Raw genomic sequence first — 18,544 nt, 5'->3', positions numbered from 1 at the left:
TCTTCTTTGACTTTTGAATTTTTTTAGAAATGTGTTGCTTAATTTTCAAATACTTGGGGATTTTCCAGATATTCTTCTGTTAGTAATTTCTAGTTTAGTTTTGTTTTGGCCAAAGAATATTGTTTGTATTATTTCAATGCTTCAAAATTTATTGAGACATGTTTTATGGCCCAGAGTATGGTCTATCTTGGTAAATGGTCCATTCCACATGCACTTGTATTTTGTTCTTGGTGGGTGGAGTGTTCTGTAAGTTTCAGTTTGGTTGAGTTTTATGATAATATTGTTCTCTGTTTTCACAAATTGTTCTGTCTACTTATTATAAAGGGACAGAGAAGATAGTATTCCTTGTTCTGAATTCTGTTTTGTCTGACTTTAATGTAGCCACTTTGGCTTTTTAAATTATTAGTATCTGCATGCATACCTTAACTTTTTTTCTTTTTACAAGTGAGTTCTTGCTATATAGCTTGACTACAGTGGCTATTCACAGATGTGATCATAGTGCAATACATCCTCAAACTCTTGGACTTAACTGATCCTTCTGCCTCAGCCTCCTGAGTAGGTGGGACTACAGGCACATACCACTGTGGCTGGCTTATATATTTTCCTGTTAGCTATATTTTTATATTTAAAGTGTCTGTCTTGTACACAGCTTACAGTTGGGTCGTGTTTATTATCCAGTCTGATAATCTCTGTATCTTATTTGGCATATTATCTATACATATTTACAATGCGATAATCACTATAGTTTCTTTCAGTTCTACCACATATTTTGTTTGCCCCTCCCCGCACTTTTTGGCTCTTCTGTACCTGCTTTTCTGCTTTCTTTTGGATAATTTGAATATATTTAAATATTCCATTTTAATTTATTAGTTGGCTTTTGGGCTATATTTGTATTTTTTAGCAGTTACTCTAAGATTACATTGTATGTACCTTTTGCAGTCTAAAGTCAGGATTGTACCACTTCAATAAAATGTAGAAACTTTGCTACTATATAGAGTCTATTTTATTTATTTATTTATTTATTTATTTATTTATTTATTTATTTTTGAGTTTCGCTCTTGTTGCCCAGGCTGGAGTGCAATGGCATGATCTCGGCTCACTGCAACCTCTGCCTCCCCGGTTCAAACGATTCTCCTGCCTCAGCCTCCCAAGTAGTTGGGATTACAGGCATGCGCCACCACACCCGGCTAATTTTGTATTTTTAGTAGAGATGGGGTTTCTCCATGTTGGTCAGGCTGGTTTTGAACTCCCAACCTCAGGTGATCCGCCTGCCTTGGCCTCCCAAAGTGCTGGGATTACAGGTGTGAGCCACTGTGCCTGGTCTTTTTTTTTAGTTTTTAGGAGATGGGGTCTTGCTCTGTTGCTCAAGCTGGAGTGCAGTGGTGTGATTATAGCTCACTGCAGCCTTAAACTCCTGGGCTCAAGTGATCCTCCTGCCTCAACCTCCTGAGTAGCTGGGATTACAGGTGTGAGCCACTGCACCCAGCTGGATATAGAATTTTTAGTTGGTAATTTTTATCTTTAAGTACTTTGAAGCTATTATTCTCTTTTTTCTGGCCTCCATGGTTTCTGAAAATAAATCTGTAGTCATTTGAATAATTGTTCCATTGTTTGTAGTATGTTGTTTTTCTCTAGCTTCTTTTTTTTTTATTTTTGAGACAGAGTCTCGCTCTGTCGCCTAGGCTGGAGTGCAGTGGGGTGATTTCAGCTCACTGCAAGCTCTGCCTCCCGGGTTCAAGCTATTCTCTGCCTCAGCCTCCCGAGTAGCTGGGATTACAAGTGCCCGCCACCACGCCTGGCTAATTTTTGTATTTTTAGTAGAGATGTGGTTTCACCATCTTGGCCAGGCTGGTCTTGAACTCCTGACCTCGTGATCCACCTGCCTCAGCCTCTCAAAGTGCTGAGCCACCACCGTACCTGTCCTTCTCTAGCTTCTTAAAAGGTTTTTTTTCCCCCTTATCTTTGGCTTTCAGCAGTGTGATTGTAATATATCTATGCACAATTTTTCTTTGAGTTCATCCTATTTGGGGTTTGCTGAGCTTCTTGACTCTCACCAAATTTGGGGAAGTCTTTAGCCCTTCTTTTTTCACTGGGGACAGAAACTCTGCCCCAATTTCTGTCTCCTCCTTTTCTGAGACTATAGTATCACAAAGATTAGACTTTTCCATATTGTCCCATATGTTTCTGAGGCCCTGTCCCTCCCCTCCCCCATTTGTCTCTATTCTTCGTATTTAATTATTTCTATTATACTTTATGTTCACGGACTCCTTTGTCAGTCTATTCTGCTATTAAGCCCACCCAGTGAATTCTTTATTTCACATAGTACATATTTTACTTCTAAATATGTGTCACCCTGGCTGGAGTGCAGTGGTGCACTCTTGGCTCACTGTAGCCTCAAACTCCTGGGCTCAAGTGATCCTCCTACCTCAGCCTTCCAAAGTGCTGGGATTACAAGGCATTAGCCACTGTGCCCAGCTTTACTTCTAAATATTTTAATTGGTTCTTTGTTATGGCTTCAGTTTCTTTGCTGAACTTGTATCTTTCCATTCATTTCAAGTATGTTTACCTTTTCCTCATGGAGCATAGTTACGATAACTGCTTTAAAGTCCATGATAATTTTAACATATGTGCCATCTCAGATATCTGTTTTTTTGTCTTTTCTTTTGAGAATTGGTCACTTTTTTTGTTTTATTATATATTCTGGTTCTTTATGAGTAATTGTGGATTACCTCCTGGACATTTTTTTTTTTTTTTTGAGACAGTCTTACTCTGTCGCCCAGGCTGGAGTGCAGTGGCCCACTGCAACCTCTGCCTCCTGGGTTCAAGCGATTCTCCTGCCTCATTCTCCCCAGTATCTGAGATTACAAGTGCCTGCCACCATGCCTGGCTAATTTTTTGTATTTTAGTAGAGATGGGGTTTTGCCATGTTGGCCAGGTTGGTCTCGAATTCCTGACCTCAGGTGATCTGCCCACCTTGGCCTCTCAAAATGCTGGGATTACAGGCATGAGCCACCGAGCCTGGCCTCCTCCTGGACATTTTTAATGTTATGTTGTATACACTCAGAGATTGGTTATAATCTTCTGGATTTTTTTTTTCTTTTTTGAGACAGAGTCTCGTTCTGTCACCTACGCTGGAGTGTCACCCAGGCACGCTCTCAGCTCACTGCAACCTCTGCCTCCTGTGTTCAAGTGATTCTTTTGCCTCAGCCTCTGGAGTAGCTGGGATTACAGGCATGCACCACCACGCCTGGCTAAGTTTTGTATTTTTAGTTGAGGTGGGGTTTCACCATGTTGGTCAGGCTGGTCTCGAACTCCTGACCTTAGGTGATCCACCCGTCTCAGCCTCCCAAAGTGCTGGGATTACAAGCGTGAGCCACCGTGTCCAGCCTAATTTTTGTATTTTTTGTAGAGACAGGATTTCGGCATGTTGCCCAGGCTGGTCTTGAACTCCTGGACTCAAGTGATCTACCCTCCTTGACCTCCCAGAGGGTTGGGATGGCAGGCACGAGGCACTGCGCCTGGCCTCTCGATTTCTTTCTCCAGAAAGATGAGGATTCCTTTTGAGTTTTAGCCATCCACACAGTTCCACTATGCAGCTCCGGAACTGGCTGACCCTTGGGGCAAAGCTGTAAGAGAAAATAGGAAAAATAAAACCTGGAAACCGACCCTCTTGTGAGCGTTTCTCCAAGTTTTGACTTCCCTCTATAATCTGTCTGCTTTTGTTTAATTTTCAGAGCCCTCAGATAATTACTTTTCATGTTTTGTCTAGAGTTTTTAGCTGTAATCAGCAGGAGATAGAGGCTTTAGTGGGCTTACTCTGCCATGCTGGAAGTAGAACACCATTTTTTAAAAAGATATTTTTGTTTAATATAAAATTTTTCATTCATTACTTTAAAAATCTCATTTGATTATTTGCTGGCTTACATAGTTGCTAGTAAGAGGTCCGTTGTTTTCATCTTTGTTTCTCTGTGCATAATATCTTTGTTTTTCTCTGGATGCTCTTTTTTTTTTTGAGATGGAGTCTCGCTCTGTCCCCCAGACTGGAGCGCAGTAGTGCCATCTGGGCTCACTGCAACCTCTGTCTCCCGGGTTCAAGCGATTCTTGTGCCTCAGCCTCCCGAGTAGCTGAGATTACAGGTGTGCAACCACCATGCTCGGCTAATTTTTGTATTTTTAGTAGAGACAGGGTTTCGCCATGTTGGCCAGGCTGGTCTCGAACTCCTGACCTCAGGTGATCCACCCGCCTCAGCCTCCCAAAGTACTGGGATTACAAGCGTGAGTAACCATGCCCGGCCTCTGAATGCTTTTAATATTTTCTCTTTATCATTGGTTTTCAACAATATGATTATCACATGCCTTGGCATGGTTTTCTTTATTTTGCTTGGGGTTCTTAGAACTTTTTGAATCTGTACATTTTTAGTTTTCATCAAATGTGGAAATGTTTTGGCTATAATTTCTTCAAATTTTTTGACCCTGCTCTTCTGTTCTCAGTTTGGACTGTCTCTCTCTCTCTCTCTCTCTCTCTCTCTCTCTATATATATATATAGGCTCAAGCAATCCTTCTGCCTTAGCCTCCCAAAGTGCTGAGATTATAGGCATTAGCCACTGTGCTTAGCCGTGGGTTTCTTTTTTAATATTTCCATTTCTTTCCTCATCATTTTCAAATTTTCCTCAGTCTTCCTGAATATATCGAACGTATTTCTAATAGATTTTTTTTTTTTTTTTGAGACGGAGTCTTGCTCTGTCGCCCAGGCTGGAGTGCAGTGGCAGGATCTCGGCTCACTGCAAGCTCCGCCTCCCAGGTTCACGCCATTCTCCTGCCTCAGCCTCCCGAGTAGCTGGGACTACAGGTGTCCGCCACCACACCCGGCTAATTTTTTGTATTTTTAGTAGAGACAGAGTTTCACCGTGTTAGCCAGGATGGTCTTGATCTCCTGACCTCGTGATCCACCCACCTCGGCCTCCCAAAGTGCTGGGATTACAGGCATGAGCCACCGCGCCTGGCCTCTAATTGCTATTTTATTGTCCTTGTCTTCTCCTTCCATTGTCTTTCTTCACGTCTAGGTCTGTTTCTACTGACTGATTTTCCCTCTGCTTATGCTTCGTATATTTTTTTGTTTCTTATGGTTCATATGTTTTTGTTTCTTTGCATGCCTGGTTATTTTTGTTATTAGAATTTAGAAATTGTGATTTTTATGATGTGGATGCTGGATTTTGTTCTGTTTCTTTTATGTAACATTGGACTTTATTCTGGAATTTGATTATGTTATGTGGAATCAGTTGGATCTTTTCAGGGTTTGCTTTTAAGGGTTGAGGGTAGATCAAGAGCAACCTTGAATGTAGGCTAATTTGTCCCATTACAAATGCTGTACCCATTTACAGAACCTGCCTGATACTCCATGTGTTACTAGGTCTTTCCACTCTTGCTGGTGGAAACATAAGTTATTTTCTTTGCGGAGCATGCCGTGAGCTCCTCAGTTTCTTCTCCTTTCCAGTGGTTCTTCGCCCTCAGCCTTGGGTAGTTTCTTCTTCCATATGCATAGATCAGTGTCTGCAAGAGATGTAAGGGATCTGCAGAGCTGTCTGTCAAACTCCCTCCTTGACAGCTTTCTGCCCCACATCCTCTAGATGTCTTGGCCTCTCCAAATGCTGATCTCTATGTCTACAACTTGGCAAGACTTCTAGCTTCTGTTTAGATTCCTCTTCCCAACCCTGCAGTGTGGGAACTTTTCTGCAGGGCAGTTGTAGGGTTCACCTTCTTTGTTTTCCTCCTTTTAGGGGATCACAATTCTATACTGCTTGTTTTCCAATGTCTGACAACCATTGTTTCATATGTTTTGTCCAGGTTTCTGTTGTTTAAGGTAGGAGGGTAAGTTACTGCGTCTTGGCTAGAAGAGGAAAGACTTTTTTTTTTTTGAGATGGAGTCTTGCTCTGTTGCCTAGGCTGGAGTGCAGTGGTGCAATCTTGGTTCACTGCAACCTGTGCCTCCAGGGTTAAAGCAATTCTCCTGCCTCAGCCTCCTGAGTAGTGGGGACTACTGGCACGTGCCACGGCACCCAGCTAATTTTTTTTTGTATCTTTAGTAGAGATGGGGTTTCACCATGTTGGCTAGGCTGGTCTTGAATGCCTGACCTCAAGTGATCCACCCACTTCAGTCTCCCAAAGTGCTGGGATTACAGGCATGAGCCACTGTGCCCGGCTCACTAAGACATTTTTGATAAAGGCACACACTTAATCTTCCTGTTTGGCTGCAGTGAAGCGCACTGTATGGGAAGGACTTCCACAGAAGCTACCCAGAACCATAAATGACATTATGTTTTAAGCTGTCTTTTCTTGTTTTTAAAATCAAAGGTAATTACCAATACTAAAGAAAAAGCATAGAAAATAATTAAAATCTTATAATTCCTGGGTTCTAGTACTACCACTGTTTTCACTGTTGTATATTAACCCACATGCATGCATAGTTTTACAGAGTTGTAATCATGATATCCTTCTAGCTTGTGTTTTCTAACATACAATTCATTTTTTTTGTAATTTTCATGTCTCTTTTTAAATGGCTGCATATTATTTTTGTGTACTATAATTTACTACATAAATGATGGCTTTAGTTTGAGGCTTTTAGGGAATTTTGAAATAATTTTGTGTTTCAGTTTGGTAGCTTAGAAAAGAATGTAAAAACCAATGGTGTTTCCAAAGGAAATGTAGTGATGAGGTCATCTGGGTGCCTGTTCAGTAAGGAACAGAGCTGACAGGATATTACAGAGAAGTAATCCGTGGACAGAGTTCAATACCTCTGTGAAAATGTGAGGAGGCAAAATTCAGCTCCATTTCATAAATGTCTAGGTTCTACCATCAGAGAACTTGTGATTTTATGGGGGATCTGGTGAAAAACCAATGCATCTAAATAAATTTCACAATTGAGGTATAATAATAATAAAATTTAAAAAATAAATTTCACAATTGAGTTGAACAATAAATGTATGGCTTCCTGAAACAATTTTGTTCATTACATGAATAAATTCTCACATGCACTCAGTGAAACCTGAGTTTAGACTATAGAGCTCTAACTTGGAACTATACCAAATTCCCTTGCACTAAATCTTATAAATTAAAAAAGCAGCACTGTTGATGTGTTTTATTAAGTCTTCTGTCTTCTTTTTCATTAAATTGCATGAATTTATAAATGTGAGACATTGCTGGAACAGACGTAGAGCAGCCAGATGAGCTTTCTTTCCCCCATCACAGCCACAGGCCCTCCCTCTGATAGAGCTTCTGCTGCAGCTCTTCAGAATCTTGGTCAGGCGTACATAGTGATGGTACTCAGCTATGAGGGTCATATACAGATTGGTCACACATTTCTTAATGTTAGTGAGGCCCTACTTTTTTTCTTTTGGGAAAGTCTCAGGTACATTCATTCATTCATTTGGGAGGTAGTCTGTTGAAATTAATAATAGCTAAAACTTATTTACTATGTGGCAGGCACTAATCTAAGAGCTTTATATATAACAATTCTTTCATATAGGTATTGCTGTTATTTTCTAGTAGGTGGTAGGGGCTGGACTTGGACCCTGACCATTGGCTTCAGAGATCTTGTACTTACTTCTCTACATAAATGTAGGCTCTTGAGTCATTTCCCTCCAGGTTTGAATTCCAGCTCCATTACTTACAACTTGTGTGAATGACTGCAATCAGTTACCGTACTTGTCTCCTCTGAGTCTTGGTTTTCCTCATCTGTATGCTACATTACATATAACCTAAGTTGGTCCAGTGCCTGGCACATAGTAAGCTCTCCGCATATTTAGCCCTTATTAATTAGCCATTCATTAAAACATACACTTAGAGTGCCTACCATGTGCTTGCTCTTTCAAGGAGCACTTGTGCTGTTTTGTCTCTTCTAAAATGGCATGTGTGGCTCTGAAGATCATAGCTGATAGAGGATATATTCAGGTCTATATTTCTATTATCTTTCCTCTCTGTGTGAGTTTGGAAAAGGGAGAGAATTTGGTCACACAAGGGAAGAACGTTCTTGTAGATTCATTTTGCAGGTCAAACAGTTAAGTCAGAGGAGCAAAAAAAGGTTAATCTGTTCTCACTCATAGGTGGGAATTGAAAAATGAGAACACTTCGACACAGGGTGGGGAACATCACACACCGGGACCTGTTGTGGGGTGGAGGGATGGGGGAGGGATAGCATTAGGAGATATACCTAATGTAAATGACCAGTTAATGGGTGCAGCACACCAACATGGCACATGTATACATATGTAACAAACCTGCACGTTGTGCACATGTACCCTAGAACTTAAAGTATAATTAAAAAAAAAAAGTTAATCCTTGATTGACACATGACCATCCTCTACGTGGATGTGTCCTGTTTGACTGAGTTTATATGTTAAGGAGTTTATGCATATACATAGAGCAGGAAGGGACATCAACTAAGCCAGCCAGTTCCACTAAATCAGCCCCCACCATTAGGGAAATGATAGATATGGCAACAAGGTTACCCTCACATCACCACCCCAGTGCAGATTGTAAATGCATGCAAAAATTAAGTTATGGAACCCGGTTAGCAGAGGGGAGGGAAAACCTAAGGCAGAGAAGGAGTAGAGTATTTTGATAGAAAGTGAAAAGAAGTTAGAGAAAAAACTGGAGTGAAAATAGTTGAGAGAATTCTATAAGCCCTTGTATTTTTATCTAAGCTGAGGATGTTTTTAACAGAAGATTGGCGCAGGCTTTGTTTGGTTATTCTGAGAGTGCTATTCTGAGATGTGTCTTCATTCCTCATGTTTGTGTTTTATGCCGGGGGTTTGACAGATCTGTGTTCTTTCCTTCTTTGCAGTCCTGAGGCTTTCTACCAATGCAGGCCAGTGGAAGGAAGCAGCTAGCAAGGTGACCCATGCATTGGTTAATATCAGGTAAGGAATGAGAAGTATCTCTTGCAGAGTTCCTTGGCTCTTCCTGAGGTTTATTGTACCTTTCTAAGTAAAGTGTGTTGAACACTACTACTATTTTAAGCCTTGATGTCTGTAGGAGTGGAAGAAAAATTGTCGTACTTGATCAAGAAAAGCAGGAGTACACGAGGCTTTTATTTTATCATATTGAAACAGCTCAAAGTGCTGGCTGTTCTGTGAATTTTTTTACTGAGAGATGGTTACAAGCCCTTTTCAGGCATGCTAGTTGCCAGAGTGTTCTCTATGTATAGGTCATCTGAAAACTTTTCTCCAAAGATTTTCAGCTTTTCTCCATGACTTCAGTGAATGATTCATGGAGATCTAGAATGTTGACCTTTTACTTTACGTGACTATTTCTATTTATGGTAAACAGAGGCAATTGGAGTCCATGGGGCTGAGTCATTTTAGGTTGCTTATGAAACAGCAAGGCAATTACAGAGTGCTGTATGTATTGCATAAAGTTGTGTCAGGCATGGAGTTGGTCAGGGTCTTGAGGAGGCACCACCCATGCACAGGTGTGAGCTGTTGGTAATGGAGAAGAGAAAGTGCTTTCACCATTGGGAAACCTAAATTCGACTTTTCTTCTGTTCGTTGCTCCCTTTGTGCCTTTGATTTTTCATTTTCTCAACAGTTATTACACTGTTCTTATAAACAATTGAAAAATTAACACTGAGTAAAAGAGGCAAACCCAACAGATGGGGAACTTGATTTAGCTCCAGATGTAAGCCTTGCCAGACATTCCTAGTAATAGTAATGCACATTTACAACTTGGTATAGATTCTAATGTGTGACAAAGCTGGTCTGTGATTTTTTTCCTATATCTTTTCTTTCTTTTTATTTAAAGGTAAAATGTCCTGTCCCTGCAGTGATTTACTACCCTGTTTGGCACATCTGGGCATAAAAGGAGAAGTGTGAAATTTGTGTGTTAAGAGGGCTGGGATGAGGGAGCATGGGGTGAGATGTGCTAACAAGATTGCAGTGAAGGTTGGTCTGCCTTACCTGTCACCAGACTCATTTTGCATCAAACACAATTTTATAAATCTCACAAATAAATGCATATCTGCACCTAGCAAATAATCCAGATACTGTGGTGAGGCCTTACGATAAATGCGATTTTCTGTAAGAATCAGGAATTACAAACTGCCTTCTCCCAAATATCTGTTTATGACCCAAGGGCAGCATGACAAATGTGGGTGTTTGAATGAAGCACCAGGTCACCAGGTTCTGGGCTAGGGTATGAAGTGCATATGGGTATAATTTATGTGGTGTTGACTCATTCATGTATTTATGTAGGCCTTCCAGGCAGCTCCTTTTCATCTGGGGCCTGTTTCCTTGATCACATTCCTTTATACTTGCCTTATCTTCTGCTTTTCCTTTCAGTGGTTTCTGGCTTGGCTTCTGTCTGTGTTCTTCCCAAGGGCCATCAAGCAGCTGATTTAAGCTTTTGACCTCTCCTTTTTCCGACAGCTAAGAAAGAACTGGGCTGAGCCTTGTTACCATGTAACTTCTTTCTTCTCTTTGCATGACCGTCAGGCATATACCTTCATTTTCATTCCTTAAATTTCTCTGATGAACTTGCTGCAATAATCACATCATTTTTACTGTTGCTAATAACCGGACTCAGTATACATCTAAAGTAGCGAAAAGATCCAGTCGTGGACAGGCTCAGTGGCTCACGCCTGTAATCCTGGCCCTTTGGGAGGCAGAGGCGGGAGGATCACTTGAGCCCAGGAGTTCAAGACCAGCCTGGCCAACATAGTGAGACCCTGTCTCTAAAAAACAAAATAAACAAAGATTAGCTGGGCATGGTGGCACATGCCTGTAGTCCCAGCTACTCAGGATCCTGAGGTGGGAGGATCATTTGAGCCTAGGAGGTCAGGTTGAGGCTACAGTGAGCCAAGATCATGCCACTGCACTCCAGCCTGGGTAACAGTGAGACCCTGTCTCAAAACAAACAAATCAGTTTTCTTAAGAGATTATTGGAAAGAAGTGTTTGAATGTCACCACAGTAAGGCCAGATCGGGGAAAAATACAGGTAGTACTAAGCCTGCAAATGTTTACCCTTTTTTTTTTTTCTGACATCTATTCTCACTTATTAAATGCCAGACTTTGTGCTACTCTTTCTTATGCCACCTTCTTTAATCTTCAAACTCTATAGGGTGTATTATGTACTTTTTAAAATATACTTTTTCCCAGTGAGGAAACTGAGTCTTAAAGATGTTGTATATTGTGGAAGGCCCCATATTTGTTCCTTGGCAAAGCTGAGAATTAATAATAGGTCTTCTTCTTCTTCTTTTTTTTTTTTTTTTTGGAGACAGGGTCTGACTCTGTCGCCCAGGCTGGAGTGCAGTGGCGCGGTTTCTGCTCACTGCAGCCTCCGCTTCCCGGGCTCCAGCAGTCTTCCCACCTCAGCCTCCCAAGTAGGTGGGACTATAGGCACGTGCCACCAGACCTGGCTAATTTTTGTATTTTTTTGTAGAGGTGTGGTTTCACCATGTTGTCCAGGCTGGTCTCAAACTCCTGAGCTCAAATGATCCACCTGCCTTGGCCTCCCAAAGTGCTGGGATTGCAGGCGTGAGCCACCATGCCCAGCCTAATCATAGGTCTTCTAAGTCCAAGTTCAGGGCTGCTCTTTCTTGCAAACCATAATGCCTCCTTCTGTAAAGCTGCATTGAAGACTAACATGGAGGGTTAAACAGAAAACTCACCATGATGTATTGAAAGGAATATGGAAATTTGAGTTGGAAAAACTTATTTTTTTCTTTTGTCTCTACCACTTATTGTGTGACCTTGAGCAAGTTACTTAGCTTCTGTGGGCCTCTATCCACCCTCTGTAAAGTGGGGGTGATGGTGATAGCAACTATTTCACCAGGTAGTGGTTGTGAGAATTATATAATGTAATGCATATGAAAGCTCCTAGTGAACTATAAAATACTGCTTATTTCACTTGTGTCTTCAAGGTTCATTCCTATTATAGCATGTGTCAGAATTCCCTTCATTTTTAGGGTGAATAATCTTCCTCTGTCTGTATATATCACATTTTACTTATCCATTCATCCGTTGATGGACACTTGAGTTGCTTCTACTTTTTGGTTATTATAAATAATGCTGCTATGAACATGGGTATACAGATACCTGTTTGAGACCCCACTTTCACTTTTTGGGGACATATACCCAGAGGAGGAATTGCTGTGTCATATGATAATTCTGTATTTAATTTTTTGAGAAATTGCCATAGTTTTTTTTTTTTTAGGTTTAGCATTTTGACCCTTCCTTAGAGTGTTTCCTAAGTACATCTTCATTTTTCCTTTCTTTCTTTTTTTTTTTTTTTTTGAGACAGAGTCTCACTCTGTTGCCCAGGGTGGAGTGCAGTGGCGTGATCTGTACTCACTGCAATCTCTGTCTCTTAGGTTCAAGTGATTCTGCTGCCTCAGCCTCCTGAGTAGCTGGGATTACAGGCACGCACCACTATTCCCGGCTAATTTTTGTATTTTTAGTAGAGATGGGGTTTCACCATGTTGGCCAGGCTGGTCTCGAACTCCTGACCTCGTGATCCACCCACCTCGGCCTCCCAAAGTGCTGGGATTACAGGCATGAGCCACCGCACCCGGCCAATTTTTCTTTTCTATAAAAGTTAAGATATTACCTTAACCTTGAAAGATGTTTTGCTTTCCTTGGTAGGGAGAACTTGATAGCTTTGAATGAGGGCAGTCCAGGGAGTTTTCTTTTCTCAGTCAGTATTCTCTTAGCAGAGAGCAAAAAATAGTATGACTTGGAAGTACGTACTCCAGTGAACCAATGGTAATGAGTGCTGCCTTAGGCTCCTTTGCCTTTCGCTAATAGCTTGTGTTATATACCCATGACACTACTTTCTGTGGTTTAGAAAACAAGAACCTGTGTCAGAAAATCTGACCTGTGGTTATCCAGGAATACTGTGGGATATTTAACACCAAGTTGATGATCAAGGATAGAGATATAAACACTTAGCAGTAAAATTCTGATGTTGTGCAGCATTTGTTTCTGCTGTTTATAAAAGGTATTTGTGCTGATCCCACACCTGAAAAGGATTTTTAAGGCAGAGTGAACAAACTCTTAGCCACCTCTTCTGTAGTATGTTCTTTAATAACCATGAGAAGGGCTTGGGTTGCATGTGAAGTCTTTAGACACCAAACAGCTGTGAGGCCTTCCAGACTAGTTTGCCAGTTGACAATAGCTCCAAATTATGTCTTTGAGATCTGGAATGCAGTGCATCTGATGACTACTGTAAGGTAGTGTCTCCCTAGCAGGTGAAAGGCAGCAGGAAGGCTGTAGACCTTTCTGTTCTAAGAATACTTAGTTTAGATTGTGACAGTGAAAGTTAAAAGTACTTCGACACACTCGGAGCATAAATTTGCTCAAGTGTCAGTCTTTTTGCTTTTCACTTGTCTTTCATGGCTTAGTCATGCTAGTTCTTTAACTGTCAAAGTTATTTGTATTTAAACAATTTGCCTCTCCCCATTTGATCCTTCAGTGAGATTCTTAAAATGCAGCTGCTTAGAAACTGCTGTCTTTATTGGAACACAAACAGGGCCCTGTATGTTTTCTTCTCTGTAGGAGAGTTGTGTCATTGCTTTGCTATACAAAAAATGTATATATATATATATATATATAGCTCCACCTTTGAGATTCCGCTTCTTGGTGTAATTGTTGCTTCAGCTGCTTCCACAGATCTAATGGTTCACAAAGGAGTACTTTGAGGGGCCAGTGCAGGGCTGCTTGGTGAACTGCAGCACAGTAAAGGAGTCTTGGTTTAGGAAATTCAGACATTGTAATTAAATAGTAAGATTTTTAGTTGGGGGCTGCTGTGTTTTAGAGGAGTGTGACTTTAGTATCTAAAACCCGTCCTAAACTTATCCTGAAATTTGGAAGCTTTTGTCTGAAGACTTATATGCTAAATATTTCCTGCCAACACTTGGCAGGCAATCCCAGTGAGGTCTTGTACTTTAGGAAGATGTCTGCTATTAACCTTATTAGTCAAAAGAGAGAAAGATAGTAAACTAAAATCTGACCTTCATCTAACCAAACAACTTTCAGGGTAAGTAATTTGAGGCCCTTAATGAATCTCTTCAAATTAAAATTTTAATGCTTTTCACTTAATGAGCATTTTATTAGGACCAAGTTCAAAATCCTGTTCTCTGATTGCTCACAGAAAGAAATAGTGACTGAATCACACTGCAAGTAGGTGATTCTGCTGATCTGTAATTTTCTTAAGTGGATAAGTTTTAACTATGGTTAATGTATTAACTTTTTTCTTTATTTGGAATGCCTTAAGCTGACATTCAGTATTTCTTCAAGAATGACTTTTCAGATATTGTTATGATTAGTGACAAGCCTGGGGTTTGGAATGAGAATTTAGTGTGTTTCTTTTAAGTCTCTTAATTATTCACCTAGGGAGTTTGCTTCTTTTCTTCCTGTTCACTTCATGGTCTTTTTGTTCCAGTGCCAAAGTGGTCCCCTCACCCACCCTTCTTACTTGCTTATGTAGCTGTTTTCTTTCACCCTAAAAAACACTCTTCCCCTCATACATGGGTGCGCACATGTGCACGCGCATAGACACACACACACATGGTTAAGTGTACACTGCTGGGGAGGCTGAGGAACAAGAATAGCTTTCAGCAGCCTCTGAGATAATGGGGTTATTGAGTATAACATCCTTTGGAATAGGCTGTGTACAGAATTCTGAATGTCACAGGAAATAAGCCTTCAAGCAGTAATCACTGTCAATAGCAAAGTTAGGGTTAGGAAGGGATGTGAGGTCTCATCCAGCCAAAATCTCCCCAACTTCCTTTGCCCACTCACCTGTTTGGGCTAAAATCTTTGCTGCATTGCTATAGTTCACTTAACAAAATGGATACCAATGAGAGAGAAGCAGTTTCATGTCCAGGCACTTCAGCTGAAGGATGCAACTTAGTCTAGTGAAAAGTAAATGTGGACTAAATTGATTAATGATAGAAGCAGAGCCATTGGGCTGTTGACTCTTGACTAGCAGGGAGTACATGAACATAACCTTCTATTCTGCAGTTGTCTGCTCTGAGGTGGCAGGTAGGCTCATATTATCTCCACTGAGTTAGAATTTATCAATCATGACCTTTTTTTTCCTGTTAATCAGACCCTGCTGATCTCCCATTAGAGAAAATGAAAAGCATTATGCAGATTAAAACAAAGCACCAAAATGAAGCTGGTATAATATTGTTTACCCAATGACTGGGAGCATTACATATCATTGTAATGGTTGCTGTACCCTAATCTCTTAAGACTACAGCTAGAATTGAAAAACCAAATACTGAATCCCATGTGGTTAATCATCTGTTTTACCTTAGTTTGGTTTATGCTGCAAAATGAAGTTTTACAATAGGTCATAGCTGGACTTGGTGAACTGCAGTGCAGTAAAGAAGTCTTAGTTTAGGAGATTCAGACATTCATAATTAAATATTAAGATTTTTAGCTGGAGGCTGCTGTGTTTTAGATGAGTGTGACTTTAGCATCTAAACCCCCTCCTAAACTTATCCTGAAATTTTCTTAGAGTCTTTTTCTATGTTTGCCCTATTTTTTTTTTTACTCGTGATAAAAATACACATAACATAAAATTTACCATTTTAACGATTTTTTTTTTAAATTGAGATAGAGTCTTGCTCTGTCGCCCAGGCTGGAGTGCAGTGGTGCAATCTCAGCTCACTGCAAGCTCCGCCTCCTGGGTTCACGCCATTCTCCTGCCTCAGCCTTCCGAGTAGCTGGGACTACAGGTGCCCACCACCACGCTAGGCTAATTTTTTGTATTTTTAGTAGAGACGGGGTTTCACCATGTTAGCCAGGATGGTCTCGATCTCCTGACCTCGTAATCCGCCTGCCTCAGTCTCCCAAAGTGCTGGGATTACAGGCGTGAGCCACCGCTCCCGGCCCATTTTAACCATTTTTAAGTGTACAGTTTAATGGTAAGTACATTCACATTGTTGCACAACCATCACCAACATCCATCTCCAGGGCTACTTCTTTTTCTTCAACTGAAACTCTGTACCCATTAAATACAAACTCCCTATTCCCTCTTTCTCCCAGCCTCTGGCTATTATCATTCTGTTTTCTGTTTCTATGAATTTGACTATTTTGGGAACTTTATATAAGAGGAATTACAAAATATTTGTCCTTCGTGACTGGATTATTTTGCCTAATATAATATTCTCAAGGTTCGTCCGTGTTGTAGCATGTAGCAGAATTTCCTTTTTAAGGGTGAATAATATTGCATTGTATGAATATACCACATTTTGTTTCTCCATTTTCGTGTTAACGGACACTTGGGTTGCTTCCACCTTCTAGCTATTGTGACTAATGCTAGTGTGAACATGAGTGTATGTAAATCTCTTTGAGACTCTGCTTTCATTTCTTTTGGGTATGTACCCAGAAGTGTTATTGCTGAATCATATGGTAATTCTCTGTATAACATTTTGAGTAACTGTCACTCAAAGTGGCTGCACCATGTTACTTTCCAATTTCTTCACATTCTTCCCAACACTTGTTTTCTGTTTCTGTTTTTGTTTTTTGCTCTGCCTCTCTCCTGTTTTCCATTTTTTGGTTACTAGCCATCCCAGCGGGTGTGAAGTGCTATCGCATAGTGACTTTAATTTCATTTTTTTAAATAACTAGTGATGTTGAGCATCTTTTTATATGCTTATTGGCCATTTGTATATCTTCTTTGGAGAAATGTCTGTTGAAGTCTTCTGCTCATTTTTTAATGGAGTTTTTTGGTGTTTTGTTGTTGAGTTTTAGGAGTTCTTTATTCTAGATATTAATTCATTATCAGGCATATGATGTGCAGATATTTTCTCCCATTCCATAGGTTGCCTTTCATTTCATTGATGGTGTCCTTTGATGCACAAGTTTTTAATTTTGATGAAATTTAACTTAGCTATCTTTTTGCTTGTTGCTTATGTTTTTGTTATCACATCCAAGAAATCATTGCCAAATCCAATGTCATCAGGTTTTCTCCCATGTTTTCTTCTAAGAGTTTTATGTTGTTTTAGCCCTTACATTTAGGTCCTTGATCCTTTTTTGTTTTTTGAGGTAGGGTCTTGCTACATTGCCCAGGCTAATCTTGAACTCCTGGGCTCAATTGATCCTCCTGCCTCAGCCTCCCTAGTAGCAAGGACTACGGGTATACACCACTACACCCAGCTTCCTTTGATCCATTTTGAGTGAATTTTTATATATGATATAAAGTAAGCATCCAACTTCATTTTTGGGCACGTGGATATCCAGTTTCCCTAATGCCCACTGCTTTTTTTTTTGTGACAGTTTTGTTCTTGTTGCCCAGGCTGGAGTGCAATGGTGCAGTCTTAGCTCACTGCAACCTCCACCTCTTGGGTTCAAGCGATTCTCCTGCCTCAGCCTCCCGAGTAGCCAGGATTATCGGTGCCCACCACCACACCGGCCTAATTTTTTTGTATTTTTAGTAGAGACAGGGTTTCACCATGTTGGCCAGGCTGGTCTTGAACTACTGACCCTCAGATGTGAGCCTCGGCCTCCCAAAGTGTTGGGATTACAGGCGTGAGCCATCGCACCCGGCCTCCACTGCTTTTCTGAGATAACCACAGCTTAGATTTCTTAACTTGAGTCAGGCTGAATTTGGAACTTAACTGTGATTAGAGATAGAAATGGAGCCTCTCCTGTTTTTTCCTACATATTTCCATTCCTTTTTGTTTCTTAGGTTTGCTCATTCCTCTGCTGTTTAAGAGATAGCATAATGTAGTGGTTAAGAGTAGGGACTCTAGAGTCAGGTTGTCTGAGTTTGAGTCCTTGCTGTACCATTACTTTGGACAAGTTATTTAACCATTCTTTCCTTGAGTTTTCTCAGCTATAAAGTGAGGATAACAATGGACCTATGTCATTATTGAGATTATTAAATGACAATATATATAAAGCATGTAGAATAGTGCCTGGCACATATTCAGTGCTATATACATGTTTATTATTATTATTTTTAAAAATTTGTTGTCCTGATTGTGCAAGTCTGGGAATCTTATCAGCCCCTTCCATACCCAACTTTGTTCAGTCCTTTTTCTGTACTCATCTGGGCTTAGTAGGGACCAGAGACACAAAATAATATTTATTTACAAGCTGACATCAGGGGCAATACTGGAACTTAGGCTGTCAGCCTGAGCCTTTGCATCATTGATGGGAAAATAGTTTGGGTGGGAAGAGTTTGTGTTTTCTATCACTTTCAGTCCTTTGAGGAGATGTCTGACCATGCAACCTTGGCTATATCATTGTGGTAAAAGAATGTCTCCAAAATGAATACACGTATACCTGAGAGGCTATTAACCAACATGTTCTTATCTCTGGTTGGCAGGATTATAGGTGGTTTTATAGGTTGGTGCAAAAGTAATGGCAAAACTGCAATTACTTTTGCACCAACCTAATAAGTTTTCTTTCTTGTATTTTAATTTATTAAAACATTTAGCTGTGAACTTTTTTTGTAGATACTCTTTATCAGGTTGAAGAAAGTCCTTTCTGTTCTTAGTTTGTTGGCTGTTTTTATCATCAAAGGGTGTTGGATTTTGTC

General features: G+C 40.4%; 1 protein-coding gene across 15 annotated transcripts in view; it reads left to right on the top strand.

Moving 5' to 3' along the window:
* ARMH3 (armadillo like helical domain containing 3) overlaps nt 1-18,544 on the top strand; it is a 212,796-nt gene that overhangs the window by 107,820 nt on the left and 86,432 nt on the right. For all 15 annotated transcript variants that reach the window (XR_010113275.1, XM_055093311.2, XM_003825509.6 and 12 more), the window contains one exon: nt 8,841-8,916. Coding sequence is in view for 14 of the 15 variants with exons in the window: in XM_055093311.2 (XP_054949286.1) it covers nt 8,841-8,916 (76 nt within the window). In the remaining variant the exon portion in view is untranslated. The remainder of the gene's footprint in view (nt 1-8,840; nt 8,917-18,544) is intronic.

This window comes from Pan paniscus, chromosome 8 (genome assembly GCF_029289425.2).
Source record: "Pan paniscus chromosome 8, NHGRI_mPanPan1-v2.0_pri, whole genome shotgun sequence".
Taxonomy (NCBI): domain Eukaryota; kingdom Metazoa; phylum Chordata; class Mammalia; order Primates; family Hominidae; genus Pan; species Pan paniscus.
Note: the sequence above shows the minus strand (reverse complement) of the source record. Positions and strands in the feature narration are given on the sequence as shown.